Source organism: Ictidomys tridecemlineatus, unplaced genomic scaffold (genome assembly GCF_052094955.1).
Source record: "Ictidomys tridecemlineatus isolate mIctTri1 unplaced genomic scaffold, mIctTri1.hap1 Scaffold_50, whole genome shotgun sequence".
In the NCBI taxonomy this organism is placed as follows: Eukaryota; Metazoa; Chordata; class Mammalia; order Rodentia; family Sciuridae; genus Ictidomys; species Ictidomys tridecemlineatus.
This window is the reverse complement of record NW_027523264.1, coordinates 1,339,179-1,359,179: the sequence shown is the minus strand read 5'-3', so window position 1 is coordinate 1,359,179 and position 20,001 is coordinate 1,339,179. Positions and strand designations below refer to the sequence as shown.

Genomic DNA, 20,001 nt, shown 5'->3' with positions numbered 1-20,001 from the left:
TGCGAGGGTTCCAAGTGGGAATGAACATGAATCCCTTCATCCTGTGGCCCCTGTGTGGGGAGCTGGAGCCTTTGACTCAGGGTGTATGCACGCTTGCTGTTCTGCAGGATGGGAAGAACCGAATGTTGGAATGGCACATGGCAGCCACCACCTCTCTGAGTGTGCTGTCCAATTCAGGTGGTGTTTTTATGTTAGGATTTCTCTCTGGCACCACTGCCCAGGTGATGAACACTGTCCATTTCCAGGTTAGTCCAGGCTCTCATCAGGCTTGGGAGGAGTCTCCATTTATAGCTAGCTCTACAGCTGCTCTAATGTAATTAGCAACCTGGATGTTTCTTCAGGAACCTGTTGCATCTGTTAGATACAAAACTAAAACCAGTTTACTATAGGAGGAGTGCAGCCGGCTCTCTGTTTCTTCAGTGTTACAGATGTCTTTCCACTGCCTGTGTTCATGGGAAATGTGGTGCCTCATCTTTGTAGATTTGTAGAAACACAGGTTCCCCTTGACTGCTTTTTAAGTGCTTACCTTTATTATTGGTTTTGAAAAATGTAATCATGATGCACCTTGCTATGGTTTCTTCATGTTCCTGGAGTTTGGGATTTTTTTTAACTGCTTGGATCTGCAAGTTTACATTTATTTTTTCATTAAATTTGAAAAATTTTCAAATCTTTATTCTTTCAACTTTTTTGGTCCTCTTGCTCCTTTCTCTCTCCTCTCATTTGGTGACTCCAAATACTAATTGATGATGTTCATTAACAACCTGTATGTTTTCTTTTTCTTTCAGTTTTTTATTTGAGATAGTTTCTATTCCCATTTTCCAAGTCACTAATTTTTTCTTCTACAGTGTCTAATCTGCAGATATCCAATGTGTTGTTTTTCATTTTACTCATTGTACTTTCAACTCTAAAAGTTTCATTTCATTCTTTTATGTATGTTGTGTTTCTATCTAAATTTATGAACACATATAAAACTAAAAGTTATAAAAAATTCCTGTTTGCCAATTTTAACTGTCAGTTCTGAGCTGGTTTCTCATTATGAATTGTACTTTTAAAAAATTTTATGTGGTAACAGGGTAATTTTCAACTAGATGCCAGATGTTCTTAAATTCAATACTGGGTGCTCTTGTATTCCCACAGATATTTTAAAACTTCCTTCAGGAATGCAACTAATTTTCTTGGAAACTGTTGATGTGTTTGGATGTCACATTTAAGATTCAACAGGAAAGATTAGCACATGTTTAGTCTGGAGCTAATTATTCCTCACATGGAGGCAAGATCCTCTAAGTGCTCTACCAGATTGCTCATGCTTTATGAGGTTTTCCTGTCTCTTAGAAACACACACTATACCCATCCTATGCAAGTGCTGAATTTCACTCTCTCTTGTAATTTCAGATGGCCTTCTCCAGACTTGGGTATTTCCCTCATATGCATGTGCTGATGTTTCTCTGCTGCATAGCGGAGGGGAATCCTCTTTGTATCTCCAGGTCTAGGTACTCTAGTCCATTTGATCTCCCCAGATTCCCAGCTCCATCTTGTCCATGCAGAATATTTACAGGCTTCCCTGGGGGTTCTCAGTCCTTATACCATGGCTTGGCATAGCTGAGGCCAACAGGGCTCATCATGTTTGTTTCCTGTCTCTTGAGATCACCGTCTTTCCTTGACTAATGCTTAGTGTCTTATCAACAACCCACACAGTTTCATATATTTCCATTTTAGGGTAAATCAGAGCTTTGCCACTCCATCTTGCTATCTCAGCTGGAAGTGAAAGGTCCTTTGGTTTAGTGGTTTCTATAACTTCAGAATGGAGTTCCACAACTTAGCACTTCAGAAATCTTTGAAATCAATGACCATCAAAAAGAAAATGGGTCCACTGCCCAGGTGGTGTGGATGCAGATGACATCTTCCAGACAGTACAGCTCTTGGGTGGGTATTCTCAGTACTTCTTTTAGAGAAGGAACTGCTGAGTCACGTGTGGCTGTGGGCTGGGCCTGCTCCTCAGGGTGGGCCTCTCCTTCCTGCTTCAGGCTGAACATCAGCTCCACTCAAGCCCTGTCTCTGAGAGACTTCCAAAAGAGAAGAGTCCTCAGATATTCTGGTGATGATTCTGGCCCAGTCCAAACCCATGAGGCATGATGCTTCATGCCCCGTTTTCTTTATAATCTTTCAAAACTCTCAATAGTCTTTCTTTGCATTTAAACCTCTTGCTTTTCCTCACACTGTTAACTGAGACAGAGGCAATTCACTTTGTCTTAGATGTGAACTCATGACTTTAACTTCTCTTTGTTGAACTCCCCTAATCTTGCCTGTTTCTCTTCCCCATGCCCACTGAGCACTAAGCTATGCTAATCAGTGTCCTTCCTCAGGCTATTGACTCTGTCTGTAAGAATAAGTCTCGAATTTCCTGGTTCCCTTATAATTTTTAGTCAATTGGTCCATGTGGTCACAGATTCTGTTTCCTTCACTAAGTCTCTGTTGCTATCATGTTAACTCATTAAATACTGATGTATTATTATCCAAGTATTCTTTTCTCCTATCTTATTTTTAAAACCAGTGGGAGCATATTCACATTTTAGGGGGGAAGTTGAAAATACAAAGATACCAAACATGCTTGACTTCATAGCCAGTACAGATTTTATTTTTGTAGTTTAATCCCTAGGTTTCCATAAAGCTCAATTACAATAGAAATATCCATAAATAGAATGAAGGAGCATTCATTCACATTTTGGAAATCTTCAGGCTACTATATCCAATTGTTTTAATATTCTGCCACAAACAAAACCATTGTACTGTAAATGAGAAAAAGGTAACTGATGTGCATGTCGGCTATGAAAAACATGTATCACTTTGCTTCTGCATAATGCCATTATCTTTTCCTGATGCTCATAAACCAAGTAATGAATGTTTTAAACTTTAAAAAGTGTTTAGGGCCATTATGAAGATCTAGTTTGCTAGTCAATTTGTTACAGAAAAAAAAATTGTGTGCATGCTCTTCCCATTATGGAAAGTTATTGTTTCAGACAATGAGGTCTATGAAAAGCTATCTCCATGCAAAATTCTGGTGTTTTACCTTCACATTTATGTTTTTGTTGGGCCATAAAAAGTTAAGGACACTAAATTTTGACAATTGCTATAAAAACACATTCTTAGACTCTAGATTTCAGACAGCAATACTATCTGTGTGAAAGTCAATTCTATTGTGTATCCTGTCAATATTTTAATTATTCAAGAACTGTCTTTTGAAATAGACTTTTGAAAGTAAGGGTTTCCATGCTTGGTTTCTGCACACTTAATTCTCAATTTTCTTGAAGCAATTTGTTAGTGTTTGGTCCAATGAAATTTTTCCCAATCTTGTCCAAGAATTGTCCACCTCCCTTCCCACATTGTAAATTAATAAATTATGTAATAGATGTTGATAATGTGATTAAATTATATATGTACCTGTGTATTTGTATTTTAATAAAAAAGACCCTACATAAGCATATATTTATTTAAAACTGCATAGAATGTTCCTTAGTAGCAACTCACCCTGCTTGAGGACTAACTCAGTTGTCTAGAATTATTGGGGAAGCAGAGCTTAGAATAAGACTGGCATTCTAAAATTCTTTCTGTCTTCAAAAATTTACTAGTGGCAATTTAACATGTTCTTGATGACAGAGGTCAGCACTATGACTACCAGAGGTTGTTCTAATAACTGGTAATCTGAGGCCAGGACAAGTGACATCTATGCCTCTGAGCTTCTGAAAATTCTGTAGCTATGTGTCAATGTTAACATCACTTTGAAGAGAATGAATGACAAAGAAAAAAGTGGTTTATGAACATCCCAAATCCTTACTTTGATATTAAATGGATGGAAAAAGGTGGCAAAATCAAAACTTTTTAAATGTTTTTTCTCTTGGCGTTTCCCCATACATTCTATCTTCATTTCTCTAAGAGTGGTCACACATTTTTATATTTTAATGCAACAAGGCAAATTGGTGCTTGTAACTATGATGATCACAGTCAAGAAATTTTTCCCTGGTGAATCTTTTCCTATCAAAAATTGGGGTCTTGAGAATTTTCTGTGAAAATCAAGCAGGAATAGTGTCATTTTATAAGGACTTGGAGAAAGGATCCTCTTAATCTTGTCAAAATCATACATTTTTAAAAATATTTTTGCCAAATGGAATTAACAATACTGTTCTCCTCTGTAAGCTCATGATTTAAAAATGCAAGGGGTCTTTTTGGGGGCTGGGATCCAGTACAACATCTAGAATACTCATATGGGTGTTTGCAGATTAGCTCCCTTAACAGCCAATGATGGTGCTTTGAAAACATACACATGTCACAATTGTCCTTGAAAGTCAAGCAGCTCAGCTGTCCCCATAGAACCACAAGAATTTCACAGCCTTTTCAATGATCATATTATTCACCAGTGGTCTTCAAAGACCTCTGAAACCTTAAAAAGAATTTCATTTTTTTAAGTTTTTTTCAACTTTCTAAGCCCAACAACTCAATATAATTTTTTTCCTAAACCTCTTTGTTAGAATTTCACCTCTTAGAACTACACTTGCATTACTTTCTCAAGACTTGCTGCAACTCCAGATTCTTTTGTATTGTAAGGAACTAGCCATACCTTCCAGCTTCCGGCAGCCAAGTTCTGCAGGGCACCTGCCGCCCCTTCCAGCATGTCTGGGACTGAGCACTCAGAGAGCAGTGTGAGGTAGGGTTTGACTACGGAGGGGTGCCACAGCATCTGGATCCATTTGGGTGGTTCTGCACAGTCTGGAACAGGTCCTACTCCATCCCACGGGTGGAAGAAAAACAAGAGAGTAAACGTCTTTAACAACTTCCTCATATTTCCATCCTCAAACATCACAAACAAGAAAAAAGCAGGTGTTATAGAATCCAGTGAATACTGGCGACAGGGTCAATTGTTCAGGGATTAGGAGAGCTATTCCTGCCACAGAGAGCTTAGGATGGAGTTTGTGAGGGGTTGGGACATGTATAAAAGTGACTGAAACTGGTAGCCATCCAGGATTAGCTCCCTGAGAACTTTTCTAACACAACCTACACAGGAAAGAACAAGCAGAGATGGGGCGGTTTTGGATGGGTGGAAGAAGGCTAAAGATCAAGGTAGTACATATTATATTTACATATATCATCTGTTGCATAGGAAGTTATCAACAATGGAAAGCCTGCACTAATGCAAAATTATAATAATTTATGCATAACTCATGCATAACTGTTGTCAATTCTTATATAATTTGTAAATACATATTTGCTTGATTTGTGGTACCATATTGCATCTAACAAACAAATGACAGAATGGATGAAAGAGAGAAATTGCTATGGTTTATTAGATGAACTGACATGAGCTATAGGCAAATCTGATTCTTACAGCAATCCTGATAGTTAAATTTGCTTTGAATTAAAAATAATGAATAATGGGAGCATGTGTAATTAAAAATTAATTACACATAATTTTAAAATGATGGCTTATATGCACAAAGAAATACCAGTCCACCACTAGAAATGAGAGTTATAAAGATTATAGCAACTTGCACAAATGATAACAACAAAAGTTAAATGAACAAATAAGATTCAAAGCACAATGGAAGATGGTGCTTTTCCCTAAGCAACATGCATCATAAAAACATGCAACAATTATAAAAGATGCTTTGATAAAATGTTTCTTTCATTTTTGACTACACTTCAAATCTTCTATCTTCACTATGAATTTTAAAAATATTAAAATGTGAAATAACTATTCTGACCTTTGATTACATGAAGTTTTTGACTTTTGTGAAAAACAAAGGCAATGATTATAAAGAGGACAGAAATGAAATATGCATATATTTGGGGAAAATATTTTCATACTTCTGAGAAAAACCACAGTAAAACAAAGTTCTTCCTTCATAATTTTAGGGTGGGGTACCAATCTGTTTAGCCCATTTGTATCCATCAATGTATTTAAAATCAATATAACATATATGACACACACTAAGCTTCCTCACTGTCATTTTATATACATCCATCTGTATGTAGGTGTGTATATGTAAATAAATGTGAAAACAAAACTCTATTCCAGAATCTGAGTTAAGTTCCTTAGTCTTGAAATTTTTAGTGGAAGAAAGTAGAGATTTGTCTCATATAAAAATGAAAATGTTGATAGAGATACTATAAAGTTATTTAACTGTCACAGATAATTTCCAGAATTTGATTACTTATTTTCCAAGAGACAAATTCAAAATTCATTACCTTTTCCTCTCCATTATCATTCAGCTTAGCTTAAGTCAGAGCTAAATGATATCAATTGATGGATGTTGGACATCCCACTAAAGGTCATTTTCAATGAGTTTGTCACTCAGTTTCAACTTTATAAAAAGGAGGCTCAGTACATAAAGCATGTTGGTTTTTTTAATCAAAACCATTCATAGATAACTTTGCATGAAGCCTTTAGATGACTATTCATGAAGCCTGCACACCTCTTCCAAGTATTAACAAAAACACTGAAAGTGAAACGCCCTTGTCGTACTGCTCCTGGTTCCTTATTTGAGACCTGCCCCGCTCTTTGTGTTGGACAGAAAGCACACTAGGGAAAGACACAAGTCATTTTGCAAGTGTGTCAATTTGGATGATGGAGCAGTAGTAACACTGGCTTCTCAAAGGAAGCCAGTTAGAGCAGCGAGTCTAGCTACTAATGTAACAAGAAATAGAAAAATATTGCATTGCCTATTTTAGTTCTATTTTATACTTTATCATCCCCTTAAACATTTTAAATTAACATTATCATTTAAAGACCTGATAAGATCTAGAAAAATAAGAATACGAAATGTCAACTCAAAAAGGATGAGATTTCCCTCTTCCAAAAGAGCTGACAGGTGAGCAGGGCAGGTAGGGAAGTAGTGTCTGTGGGCTCATCACAAATGTGACAGCTGAAGTGCAAAAGAGGGAAAGCAGCTGCATTATATTTTGCTGGCTCTTCTCTTGTTCCACGTTTCCAACTTCTCCACGATAAAACAGGATTAATAGTTATAGCAGTAGACAATTTTCTTCTGCTCTGACATGTCATCTATATAGCTCTTAAATACCTTTTATTACAATCATTTTTTAATGGCTACAGAGACACACTGAAGGAAATAAAAGCACAATGGATGTGAATATAGATAATCTTTGATAGCAACTAGAGATAGAGTCCAAAGGGGATTCTTTGCTATTTCAGAATATTTATGGCCCCCTGACAGATTAACATGGAAGAAAAAAAACTACTTCAAAGCCAGTTGATGTAACTGACCTTTATTCAAACTTTCATTGAGTTAATAGGGGCAAATGTATCAGTATCCATTAAAGAAGAGATTTTCATTAATGAAAATGACTGGACTTTTTTCAAGGGTTATGTTAACATATTTGACATTATTTTGTCTAACTAACCAACATTAACAGGCAACAGAGCAGTGGTCAGCTAGGGTCACACTTTGAAGTAGACAAAATTGTTCTGTAGTTGAAAACTTTTAATGTGATTATTTCTCTTGGTGAGGATCCTTAAGAAATTGTGGGATATGCAACTCTTACTAAAATAGTAATACATCATTTATAAATTTAGATATACAATGCTTCTCTCCTAACATTTCTACTGGTATATTGAGTAAAGGCAAGTGGTGACTAAATCTTTAACATGTTCAAAAGGCTGACCAAACAAATAGCTATTTCGTCCCACAGAACACAGAACTGAATTTGTAAACCTTGTCCCAACTATGTTTGATATCCACTCTATCTTGAGTACATATAACTGAAAATTCTTGGAATATTAAAGAAGAATGAAATTAGGGCATTTTCCTATAAATGGATGGAGTTGGAGAATATCATGCTAAGCAAAATAAGCCAATCTTAAAAAAACTAAGGCTGAATTTTTTCTCTGATATGTAGATGTTAATTCACAATAAACAGTGGGTGGGGATAGGGAAGAAGAGAGTTACTTTGGATTAGATAGAGGGTAGTGAAGGGAGGGAAAGGGTATGGGGTAAGAAGGATACTAGAATGAATCTGATAATTAGTGAAAATACCCCTTCCTGGCATGGTTTTACTCCCAGGATTAACAATTATATAAGTGTTCTGCAATTTTGTGCAACATGTCTATTCATTACTTTTTAATAAATAAAAGGAACAAATGTAGCCATTCTTGATTTTTTCCATGTATCACTTCAAGATTCAAATTATACTTTGTAATTCACACACAGTTAAACAGGAAAAATACTAGAGATATGTTTCTAGTGTTAAATCTCCTCTAATTAATTGTCTTGTTTGTGGCAATGTAGGATTTTATGCATATATTTAGAGTTCATCAAGCTAAGGATTAAGATTATCTCATGGAAACACACACAGCAAGTACTAAGAACAGTGCTTCTAGGAGAGCCTGCCAACTACTTCTCAAACTCTCTGCCATGAAGTACTGGTGGGGACAGGCTGGCAGCAGAACAATGGAGGTGCTTAGAGGATGTGGAAAACAGATCATGAAACAAACCATGAGAGGAGAGAACACGTACACTTAGCCAGGGAGAAGCAAAAGGCCCGCCCGTCCCAGGCCGGCCCCAGCAGGGCTGGGCACCTTGAGAGCTCAGGAGCCAGGCTGCGCCAGCACTGAGACATGAACTCACGCCCCCTAATCTTCCCAAGCAGGTTCCTTTCCCAGCAGAAAGACACCAACTAGCAAAGGCCTGCTGACAAGAGGGTGGGAATCACGTCTGGCTAAGGAGACATGTGTCTGCTTACATTTTGGGGTGCTTCCGGAGTAGGAGGCATGGCATAAGCCACATAACAGTTTTAAAAGGCCACTCAACAGGGCAATCACGTCAGGCTGAGCTTCAGGCCAAGCCGCTGGCTGGCCAAGAAGGAGCAGGCAGCAACACTCCATGTGGGTGGGGACCCTGCCTCTTACAGGCCCATCCTCCTCTAGGCCAAGTTCCTTGCACTGTGGATACCGTTATGAGAAGCCACACTTCTCCTTCCACAGGGAAAGGCCCAGAAATTGAACTCACTGGCCCTCTGTAGAGCCTCCCTGAGCTGCTTCTGAGCTTCCAGAATGGGGCCTCTCCTAGGCTGGCCACTTGTCCCCTGCAAGGTTTCCTGTCTTGAGGACAGTGAAGGAATGAATTGAAGTGTTTAGGACAAAGGTCCACCAAAAAGGTGTTGGATATTCCCTGGAAATTCAAATGTGGCTGGGCCTCCTAGTTTTATCTACTAAATTCAGCAACCATTATTGTAGCTGGGTCTTCATATGTATGTCCCTACTAGCATATTGGCACATTGTTCTGTTTCTATTTTTTTATTTTGAAAAATGTCACCCATCAAAGTTGAAATAGCACCCTGAACCCCTGAGTTCCCTTCATAGGATCCCAGAGTTGTTCATGTTCTGCAAAATCTCTCTTTCTCTCCCCTTTTCTCCCTGCATACCCCTTTTCTCTGTATATCTGTTTCTTTCTTTTTTTCTCTCTGTCTATATTCTGTCTGTCTCCATCTCTTTTCTCTCCTCTTTCCCTCTTCTTTAGCTGTTTCTATTTTCTGTCTTATCCCTTATCTCTGTCTATCTCTGAGTCTCTCTCTTTTCATGTCTTCTTGTCTCTGTCTCTTTTTCTTCCCCCCCCTCCTTCCTTCCCTTCCTACCTCAAAGTTAACAATATCCCTCCATTCACAGAAACAGGAGGTAGGATTTTAACACTTCTTTCTTGGAATCCAATGTTCTCTCATTTTCCTACATGCCTTTCTGCTTTATTCAGGTCAATGAGCTACTTTGTTGTATAAGTGATAGAACATTCTTGAGTTGATTCAACCTTTCTGAAAAGAGAAGACAGTTGTCCAAGAGCACATGCCACTTCAGATAGACTGTATCAATGAGGAGATGCCCACACCATTGTCCATGCCTCAGGCAATCCTAGGGCTTCTTGCTCACAGAGGTGTCCTGGGCCAAGGTCACTCCCCAGGGAGCTGCTTGAAATGGAGAGTCCCAGGTTCAACCCAGACCTACTGGACGAGCAGCAGCACTGTAGCAAGACCTCCAGAGGATTTATTAGCATCTGAAAGTCTGCATGTGCAGAACTGAAGCAGTAAGTGAGCACATTCCCCCTGCCAGGAAGGGTACTGGTGGGGTTGGGGTGCTGAAGTGGTAACAACCTACCCAACTCACAGCACTCCAGGAAACATCTGAAATCCTCAGCCTAACTCTTCAGCCAGCTCTAGTCATGGGCATGGGCCATCACCATAGCCATGGGCAGTCACAATGGCCAGTACACACTACATTACCAGAAACTTGGACAAGCCTGACCAGAAGGCAGTGCATGGATAACTGAGGACACAGTGAGAAGCCAAAATGAGCCCAGACCTGTCACCCTCAGGATCCAGCTGCCAAATGGTCATATACACTATAGACTATCATAGCACCATCTCTGTGGAGGAAGGACTGGCAGGTGGATTAGGAGTGATTTACATATTTTGCTTATTTCCACTTTCAACCAATTGGCAAGGGGCTTCTGGCTTGTGAATTTGTTAAATTTAAGTGGAGATTTTACACTGAAATTTTGTTTCCCTCAAAAAGTAAAAGAAGCGCAAATAGAAAATCAAGATGACAAGATAAGCAAGTATTTTCTTCTTCCTGAAAACAAGGCTCATCCTCTGTGGCATGTAATGCTTTAGAAATGGCATCTGGGCTGCTGTGCTCTAGACAGCAATTGATACAAAGACTCAGCCTTCAGTTCCAAGGGCTGGCTGGGGACTGGGATAGTCTCAACCAAGCCCTGAAGTATTCCTGACATTTTTTATGGGTTTGTTTCCTGCAAACAGCTTCCTCCTCTGACTCACAGCTTCTCTGATATCTGACCTGCCTGAACTCCTATTCACCATCCATCATCCTGTGTGGGCCCCTCCATTCAAACACCCGCCAGCACCAACTGATTGTCCCTGCTCTTACTTCTATTGCAAATTCCTTTGGAGAGGATCTGAGGGTCTCTGCTTGAGTCAGCTTTGAGCCTGTGGCACCACATTGTGCAGGAAGCATATGGTACAGGAGGACCGTTTATCTCAGGCTCAAAGCAATAGGACCAGTCTGTCATGGGGTGAAACCACCAAAACGGTGAGCCAAAAATAAAACTTTCTCCTTTTAAATTGACTTCTTGCAGGTATCTTTCACAGTGATGAAAAACTGACAGCACAGTGCCCAGGGTCATTCATCAAGTGGGTGGCAGATCTTCAAACCCACACTGCATGGCCTGGAGTTTGGTTTCAAACTACTGTACTATGGGCTTCCCCTTCAGACTGGGTCTTTTACTTTCTACACCATGAAGATTGCATACAGAAAAGAGAGATTTAAGAAGAAAGAAACCAAATTTGTTTCCTTTATTTTAAAGTTCAAATCTAATTCATTAAAGGAAGGAAATGATTTGCTCCTTCCTCCCTTCCTCCCTCCCTCCCTCCCTTCCTTCCTTCCTTTCCCAGTGCCATATTTAAATTCCAGGGCAGGCTACCTAAAAACTTCACAAAAATCCCTCATGCATTATCAGTCACTTCTCACTGTTTAATTGTTGGAATGAGCAGACACATTTCCAAAGAACATCAGTAAGTTGTCACAAATCAAACCCACAGATTACAAAATCTTGTGAGTTTCTATACTTGAGTCATCAGAAAAGCAGAGCATGATGGCAAATTTGTCTCAGAACCTGAGGTCTGCCTTGCAGCAGAAGTTGGGTTTTGTTGTGTGTCTTTTTTTCCCCATGTCAACAGGAAAGGCAAGTGTGAGTCACCCCAATGGTACTCCTATTCTGTTCTGGTGTGAAAGGTTATCCAAAGGAGCAAATGCAAATATCAAAAATTTCTTCTGGGCTCTTAAGCTTCATGTTAGTAATGAATAGCTGTTCGTGGTTTCTTACTCTTTCCTAGGTATCAGGGGCTCCAGGTTCATGAACATCTAAATCAGTACCCTGACACCCCTTTCTGGACTCATGTGTAAGACATTTATTCAGCCTCTTCAAGCCTCAGATTTTTCATGTGTGTTCATCACTGTAACAAAATACCTGAGATAATTTGCTTATAGAAAGAAAAGTTTTATTCTGTCTCATAAGTTTGGAGGTTCCAGTCAATGATCAATTGGACCTGTTACTTTGGGACTGTCACAGCCAAAGTATGTGGAAGAGCAAAACCACTCAGTTTTTATGTTCAGAAAGCATAAAGATAAAGAGGAAGGGGCACACAATCCAACTGGAGGATATTTCCCCAATAATCTAAAAACCTCCAACTAGACCACACCTTTTAAAAGTTTCATCACTTCCCACAAGCACCACCCAGTGGAACAGGTTTTTAACATGACGGGACATTCTAGATCCAAACTAGGCACTGCCTACACATTGGCGACAGTAATAACTACAACTACTTCAGAATGTTGAGGGCACTCATCCAATTTTTCAGTCAAGCTCTCACTGTGGTGACCAAGGGACAATGACTTGGTTGGTTAGGGAGGGACTGGCTATGCTCAAAGATGCATCAAAGAAAGGTAACTCAGCAGAACTAATGCCAGATTGGGATAGGATCAAGACAGGTATTTGGGTTCAGAGCTAATCATAAACTGTTGCCTCACAACTACTTTGATTCTGATATCACTCTTAAAGGTCAAGCAAGATATAAATAGCCATGATTCCCAGCAGAAGTACAAATCCCAAAGTTAGTAAAAGTATGCTGATAGAAACTACAGGGACTTCTTAAGTTATCAACATGAAATAACAGCATTCTAATACTTAACTACTCCTTTGAAAAATCCAGTTAAGACAATAAACATAAAAGATCATTTAATACACTGCTTCAAAGGCTAATTAACCTTTGATATTGGTTATTCAAATATTGATACCTCTGGCGCATCATCAGAGATTTTAATTAAATTAGTCTGGGATGCACTCTAGTCATATGTCTTTTAAATGCCCCAAATAATTCTAATTTGCACCAAAGTTTGAGAACCATGCTTTAATGGAAATTATCTATTCTGTTTTTCAGATACACATATGCATAAGAAGTCACACATGCAACCCTGAAATGATTAGATGTAGTACTAAAGTAGCCGTAAGGCTCTATCCTCGATGTCTGAGGAGTGAGTGAACACCAAAAGTCCTATGCAAAAAAAAAAAAAAAAACAACCTCTGAACTTTCTTGAAAACCTCTATTTATCTTCTTAGAAACCTAATGTTTCCTGTTCTTAGAAAATGAAAGTTACCTATTCTATTTCCCCCATAATTCTAAGTGTCACCAGTATTGGAGATGAACTGGACAATTAACCCAAATATTTGTTCCCCGGGTGTATGTTATTATTCTATACAGGCAAGTTTTGATTAACCATCTGTTTTACACCCACCCACAAACCGTTCAACTCTTGGCAAAATAATTTCTACCACCTTCCTTAACTCCCTCTTCCATAGGGACTGAAGTAATAAGTCTATAATCTTGTGGAAACATCTCCCCTCACAGCTGTCTTTGCTACCAATTTTTCTGGGGTAACAAAGGAAGTCATTAACAATCCTGGGAGTTAGTCATAGAAGACATTGCCACAAAATACACTCAGATAGGGCCCAGAGCCAAAAGGTCACTTTATATTGGGGGTTTGGGGTGGGGTAGGGTAACAAAGTAGAAAAACAGGAAGGGAGCAGGTTTTCCCTCTGTTTCTCTGGAATCTTCAGCAAAAATAATTTATTCTGTGCAAAACAGAAAAAGTTTAGCTGAATGGATCAGTAATTCATTCAAGGGTGTCTCAGAAAAAAGGAAAGAGAGCCAGTGAAAATAATGCCTCTGGAAAGCCTGACCTTTAAGGCCAAAATACTTGTCTAAAAGAATACTGAAATTTCCACCTTATTTCCAGAAGGCTGGGGAAGTGGCCAAGACTGCTAACAAAACATGACACCTATATTTACTATAATAAATGATAGAAAAGTCTACCCAAAAAATGTTTGACTACTGAAACCCAACATCTTCATGGGGTAGCAGACCCTTCTTACTATGCCTACCCTCTCACTATACCAACACCAGTCTGACCAACTACAAGATTTAAATAACTATTTTAGAGATTCTGTTAACTGCTGCCAGACCATTTCTCCTACTTAATAAGATGAGGCTGCCTTTCAGCCAATTGAAAAGAGTTTCTAAATTTTCCTTGTTTTGCAGGAGAGATGAATTATCTAGAGCTACATCTTATTCCCTTTCTGAAACAGAGAAAGGGAATAGGATGTGGTAGAGATGGTATGGCAAAATTAGTCAAACCTGGGTCTGTTAGTCTGAGGGTTTGTTCCTGCCTCAAATTTCAGAACAATTTTCAGAGTCCAATTAGTGTCTCTGAACATCAAAGTCTTTGAAATACACTAGAGAAGGAAAGAATTATGAGAAGCTTTACTATAGAATTCTGAATCAAATATGCAAAGTCAAAGAGAGTGCAATTCAAATTTTAGCTCTTGTAGATAGTATCTGTAACTTCAGACTCTCAGTTTCTTCCTCTCTAAATAACAGTAAATTCATCAGTAAGCTCATGTTTTTCTATGATTTTTAAGCATGACACATAATGGAAATATCATCAGGATGTGGCATGCACACACATACCCATCTATGTGTGTGATATGTACACATATCCCTTAAAAAAGTTTTTTAAAATAATATGCAATCTTAGAAAGTGTGATATACTCTGATAATCATTTATTTGATTCCACTTTATAAAATGCTCAGTATCACTAATATCTTGAGAACTGCTATTTTAAAAATCATTCCATGCAAATGGAGTTTGAACACAAGCAGGATTAGTTATTCTCATATCTGACCAAGTAGATTGCAAGGAAAAGTTAATCAGAAGAGACAAGGAAGAACACTAAATACTGTCAAAGAGAATAAAATTTATCCAACAAGAAGATATAAAAATAATAAATATTCCCTAAAGTGCACAAAATTACATGAGGAGATAGGAATGAGAAGGAATCTTGTCAAAACAGAAGTGAGATCAAAAAATAAAAGCAGGGGATTAAGGAATAAAGTGGAGAGGAGGGGAAATGAAAGAACTGTGAAATAAATTTGACCAAATTATACTGGGTACACATGTGAATATAATACAATGCATTCTGATTTTATATATAACTATAATGCATTAAGCTTACTCATTACTGTTAAAAACAAAATGACAATGAAAACCACTAAACACCTATTTAAAGTGGGAAGGCTCCTCTTAATCACAGAAAATAATTTTATAGAAATTTTATAAAAAGTTAGCCCTTGGGCTGAGGGTATATATCTAAGCTGGTAGCTTTCTTGCCTAGCATGCACAAGGCTCTGGATTCAATCCCCAATACAACCCCCCCCCCAAAAAAAGAAAAAAAAGCAAGCCCTTAAACCAGACATGATGGTGCATGCCTATAATCCCAGCAACTCGGGAGGTTAAGGCAGGAGGATCACACATTCCAAGTCATCCTCAACAACTTAGCAAGACCTTATCTTGTATAGCTCATTGTTAGAGATTCCTTGGTTTAATCCCCAGTAATATGAAAGAAAAGGGGGGGGCTATAAAACATGTCTTAATATACAATCTACACTAAAATCAACTGTGATGATGAACTATAGTCCAGCTAACTGAGGCTGAATATCCAAGAAATGCTATGTTCTTGGATAACTTCTATACTTCAAGGGAAAAATGAAATCTTCTAAGTCACAATATTCCATAATAAATTGAACAACTGAAATGTTATACAAATTTTAGATAATAAAAAAAAACACATTTTTAATGGTCTTTATTTATCTTTTGGTCATTTATAAGTATATATTCCATACCACACTATTTCATTCTCTTCTCTGCTGTTTTATTTCTCCTTTCATCTTATTCATCACCACTACCACCATGTGTCTTCAGCAGCATCCCCTCACTTGAGTCTAAGCTTCATGATGGCAAGGACCATTTTTTGCTTGTCTACTTTACTGCTATCCCTAGTACTTAGAAGATTAAGAACACAAGAGATATTTGTGAAATAAATTAATAAATTAGTGATAAAATGAGTAGAATATTGACTTCTGTACAGAAGTTCAACCCCAACAAATCACATGCCTCATTCTTTTCCCTCCTACATGGTTATGAGAGAATCACAGAAAGCCACGCTCCTATACTCTGAAAGCATAAGCTGTACACCATGCACTACCTATCAGTGCTTGTTTCTTTCTTCCTGTACATTTACAAGTAACAACTCCCCAGCTCCCTTTGGCACTGTTTTAGAACTACCAGTTGCTCATTTCCTTTCTGAAAAAAACACAGATGTGAAATCAAAGCACCTTGTCCTTATGCCCCTCCTTCAGCTAAAGTCAGAAGCTCCTCAGGCCACAAAGAATAACAGCAGCAAGGAAAAGGCAAATGACAGCAGGGCAAAACAAACCAGAGGCTTCTACCTTGATGTAGTCCAGTAAAACTGAAAATGGTTTCATCTTTTTCTATTTGTATCCCTCTGCAAAGAAGTAGTTGGACACTGAAAAAGGGGCTGTCTTCTGGCTGCATACCCCAGGTTGTGGGAGAAAAGATCATACCAACTGGCAGTTGACTACTGATTTGCCATTGGTACTTCATGCACCTATTTGACTGAATCTCTACAAAACTCTTGTTAAGGGTCAAGTAATCCTTTCTGCAATGACTTGATCAAGCTTGCTGGAAAATCTAACAAGAATCCAAGGTTCTTCTTGTTTCTAAGCTTATGGTGTTGTTGTCTGATGTCATTTGGAAGTAGTTTAATGCCTTCTCCTCGTTAAAACATGTATGTGTCTTGAGTTGACATTTAAAGTTTGGGAGGTGGAATGGGCTCTCCTAGCAGAATAAAAGCAAATAACCTAGTAAAACAGGAGATAAATGCATAAATATAGCCAGAGACTCTGAAGCAGATATACATTACTAACTCAAAATATCATTTCAAATGACTTCATACTACAAATTGCCTTTAAGAGACATCTCAGTCTGCACATGTATTCCCTGCTGAATGTGTTGCCTATTCAAGTGACCAAAACCAGTCCATTTTTAAATTCAGAATAAATTTCCGGCCTCAGAAACAGAAAAAGGAAGGAAAAAAAGGTTCCAAAGCAGAAAGGCAATAGTAAATGTTACTCATAGGACCTATCTCTCTGATATGCCTCAAACTTGCTAACAAAGGAGAGGCATGATACTCTCTTTTGCCCTCCATTTATTTTACAGGATATCCTTCCCTAATAGCCAAGAGAATGAGACAAAGCACTGTGACATCTCTCCTGCTTAGAAAAGGCTCAAGAGCCTGGAGAGATGCCGCAAAAAAAAACAGCATGAGCACAACAAAGAGCAGTGGCCTAGGAAATTCGATCCCAATTTAAAATTTGCCAACTGGGAACTACTCGATAATTGAAGAACAAGAATCTATTTAAATAGATAGTTAAGTATTAACGTGTGGTTATTAGGATCAGAGAAGAAACCCCTCCTAAAATCACCACTGGCCTGTTAGAAGTTCCAATGACTATAAAATCATTCCTCCCTCTAAGGTGAATGTTCAAATCTTCAACAGACTCAGTGAGGCACAGGAGAGAGCCACCAGAGTAGTGGTGCTTCAGGTCACAGCAGGCTTGGTGATGTCAAATGGGATGGGAGGATATGCAGGGATTACCTTGCCCCACGTAGCAAAGCTGGACATGCCAGGGAGCCCCACAGCATGTGGAGCATGGATTTGGATATGAGTAAGAGGTAACATCCAGAGCCAGGAACAGAAGTCTAAGCCAATACTGATATACAACAAATCTAACCAACTAGAAACAATACTGAATTACACACATTTAGAGGCCATTTAAATAGACTCAATAAGTCCTTTCAAAAATCAAATTTACTCTTAACATGACCCAAATGTTAAGAGCTACTATACTGGCTGACCCGAATGAACTGCCCAAACACAAGGCAACATATCATACTGCTCTTTCCCAAAAGAGAATGCCAACAGTTGTACTTGACTACAGTAACAGAAGGTAGAACTTTTTTCAAATGGCAGATTTCCCATCCAAATTAGTTCTTCTGATATATATATATATATATATATATATATATATATATATATATATATATATATCTTTCAGTATCTGGATACATACCAAAAAGGTTGCCTGAAAATATAACCTGGGATCTTCCCAAGCTAAAGGTTTATGGGATTAAAAACATCTATGAGGTAAATCCGTGACTATAACTACAAATAAATTTTCTGTTGCCTAAAATCCATCTTCCACTGGTAGATACGATAAAAAATCATCAGGACTAAATGAGATCCTAGGACTCAGAGCAATCATGGTTCTAAAATATGGCCCTAATCTTAGACCTGAACCTGAACCCCCAGAGGTAGCACCCGGGAGCGTATGCTGTTAATAAGTTCCCTGGGGTTATTTTGAAGTTCAAAAACACTAAGTTCATCTCTTTCCCTCCAATTACAGATGGGAAACTAATAAATCATTCAGGAGAGAGTGCATGTTCAGGCCTTCACATTAGAACTTTGTGACCTGAGAATGAATGACCCAAGGCACTTGTTTCAGCAGCCACATATAGCCAGCCAGAGTAAGGGCAGCCAACTCCCAGACCACAGGCATCTCCCTCCCCAGAGCTTGGTGTGTGGCCTTTGAAACAAGTGGGAAGGGAAGGAGAAAAAAACAGAAACCTATCATTACATTCTACACTGAGATTAGATTACAAGTAATGTGGTGAAGAGCCTTTAATAGACTGGAAATACTCTCACAGAGATGCCTGTCAATTCTGTGCAGAAGAACTAGCTAGTAAAACTTTAAACAAACAATTATTTAAACAATAAGTTATTCTACTTTTCTGCAAGGCTGCTGAAGGCAGAACAGAAGAAGAGTTTTCTTAGGAGAGCTGGTCACCAAATCTGAGGTCAAGACCAAGATGTAATTCAAAGTAACTACCCCTCCAGGCATTATCTCAGGTACAGCTAACTAATGCTATGTGCTACTCACTGGCCCCCATACCTAGCCACCCCCCCTTTTCTCCCAAGTGGTACTGTTACTATTACTAATAATGCTGGCATTAGGCAGATGTATTATCAATTAAAGGAGTTTGTATTTTTCATTTTAATAAATAAAAACAAGAGAGACATTTTTCAACTAATAAAATAATTCTGAGAAAATATCACACCAAAGGATAATCTTATATAACTAACAGAGTAGAAAAAGAAAAAATTGAGCCAGGCATGAATCTGAAGGCTGAGGTAGGATAGGAGAATTGCCAAGTTGGAGGCCAGCCTCGGCCACATAATTAGAACCTATCTCAAAATTTAAAGTACAAACTAAAAGGGCTGAGGATGTATATCAGTGGTAGAGCACCCCTGGGTTCAATATCCAGTCAAAGAAGTGGGAAGAAAAAGGATGGGAAGGAGAATGAAACCGAAAAAAAGTTAACTAAGAGGTTCAAGATCCAGATTCCTGCTCCAGTTTCAATGCTGTGAAACTAAGCTGGTTATATGGCCCTGCTAGATCTGGTTCACCATCAGAAAGATAGGGATTCGGAGAAGGAAGCAGTGAAAATGATCAAGTCCTTTTGAAATTGAATTAATTTATAGATCTGTGGATAGCTCTTTAAATTGAAATTGAAATCAAGTCTACCTGATTAAAATATCAACGAATTTTTTTTTAAATCAGAGCCTATCAGTGATTGCTTAGGTCTGTTTTGTTGTTTGCTTTCAAAGGTACTCAAGAATGGCAATGAATTCAGAGTGGAAATCATGACAGCCACTTGAGTCTCATTTAACTCTAGCAATGACACTCACCAATGACCATTTATCCCTAGATTCTACTTTCCCGCTTTTACCCCTACACTCTGAGTCACACCATCCTTTCAGGCCCCAGTGTGTACCTACATCCACTTACAGCTCTATAAATAGCAACAGCCAGGCCCTACGCAGTGACCAGCCACCTGTGAAATTAGCATCAAATGAACTCATCAGGTTTCTTTACTATCTCTCCTCCTCTTCACCC

At 38.5% G+C, this 20,001-nt stretch overlaps 1 protein-coding gene across 1 annotated transcript in view; it reads right to left on the bottom strand.

The window, feature by feature from the left end:
• LOC144373815 (biotin--protein ligase-like) overlaps positions 1-20,001 on the bottom strand; it is an 88,861-nt gene that overhangs the window by 56,325 nt on the left and 12,535 nt on the right. The window contains exon 3 of the mRNA XM_078036792.1: positions 4,613-4,773. Within this exon, the coding sequence (XP_077892918.1) occupies positions 4,613-4,732 (120 nt within the window). The 5' untranslated portion in view covers positions 4,733-4,773. The remainder of the gene's footprint in view (positions 1-4,612; positions 4,774-20,001) is intronic.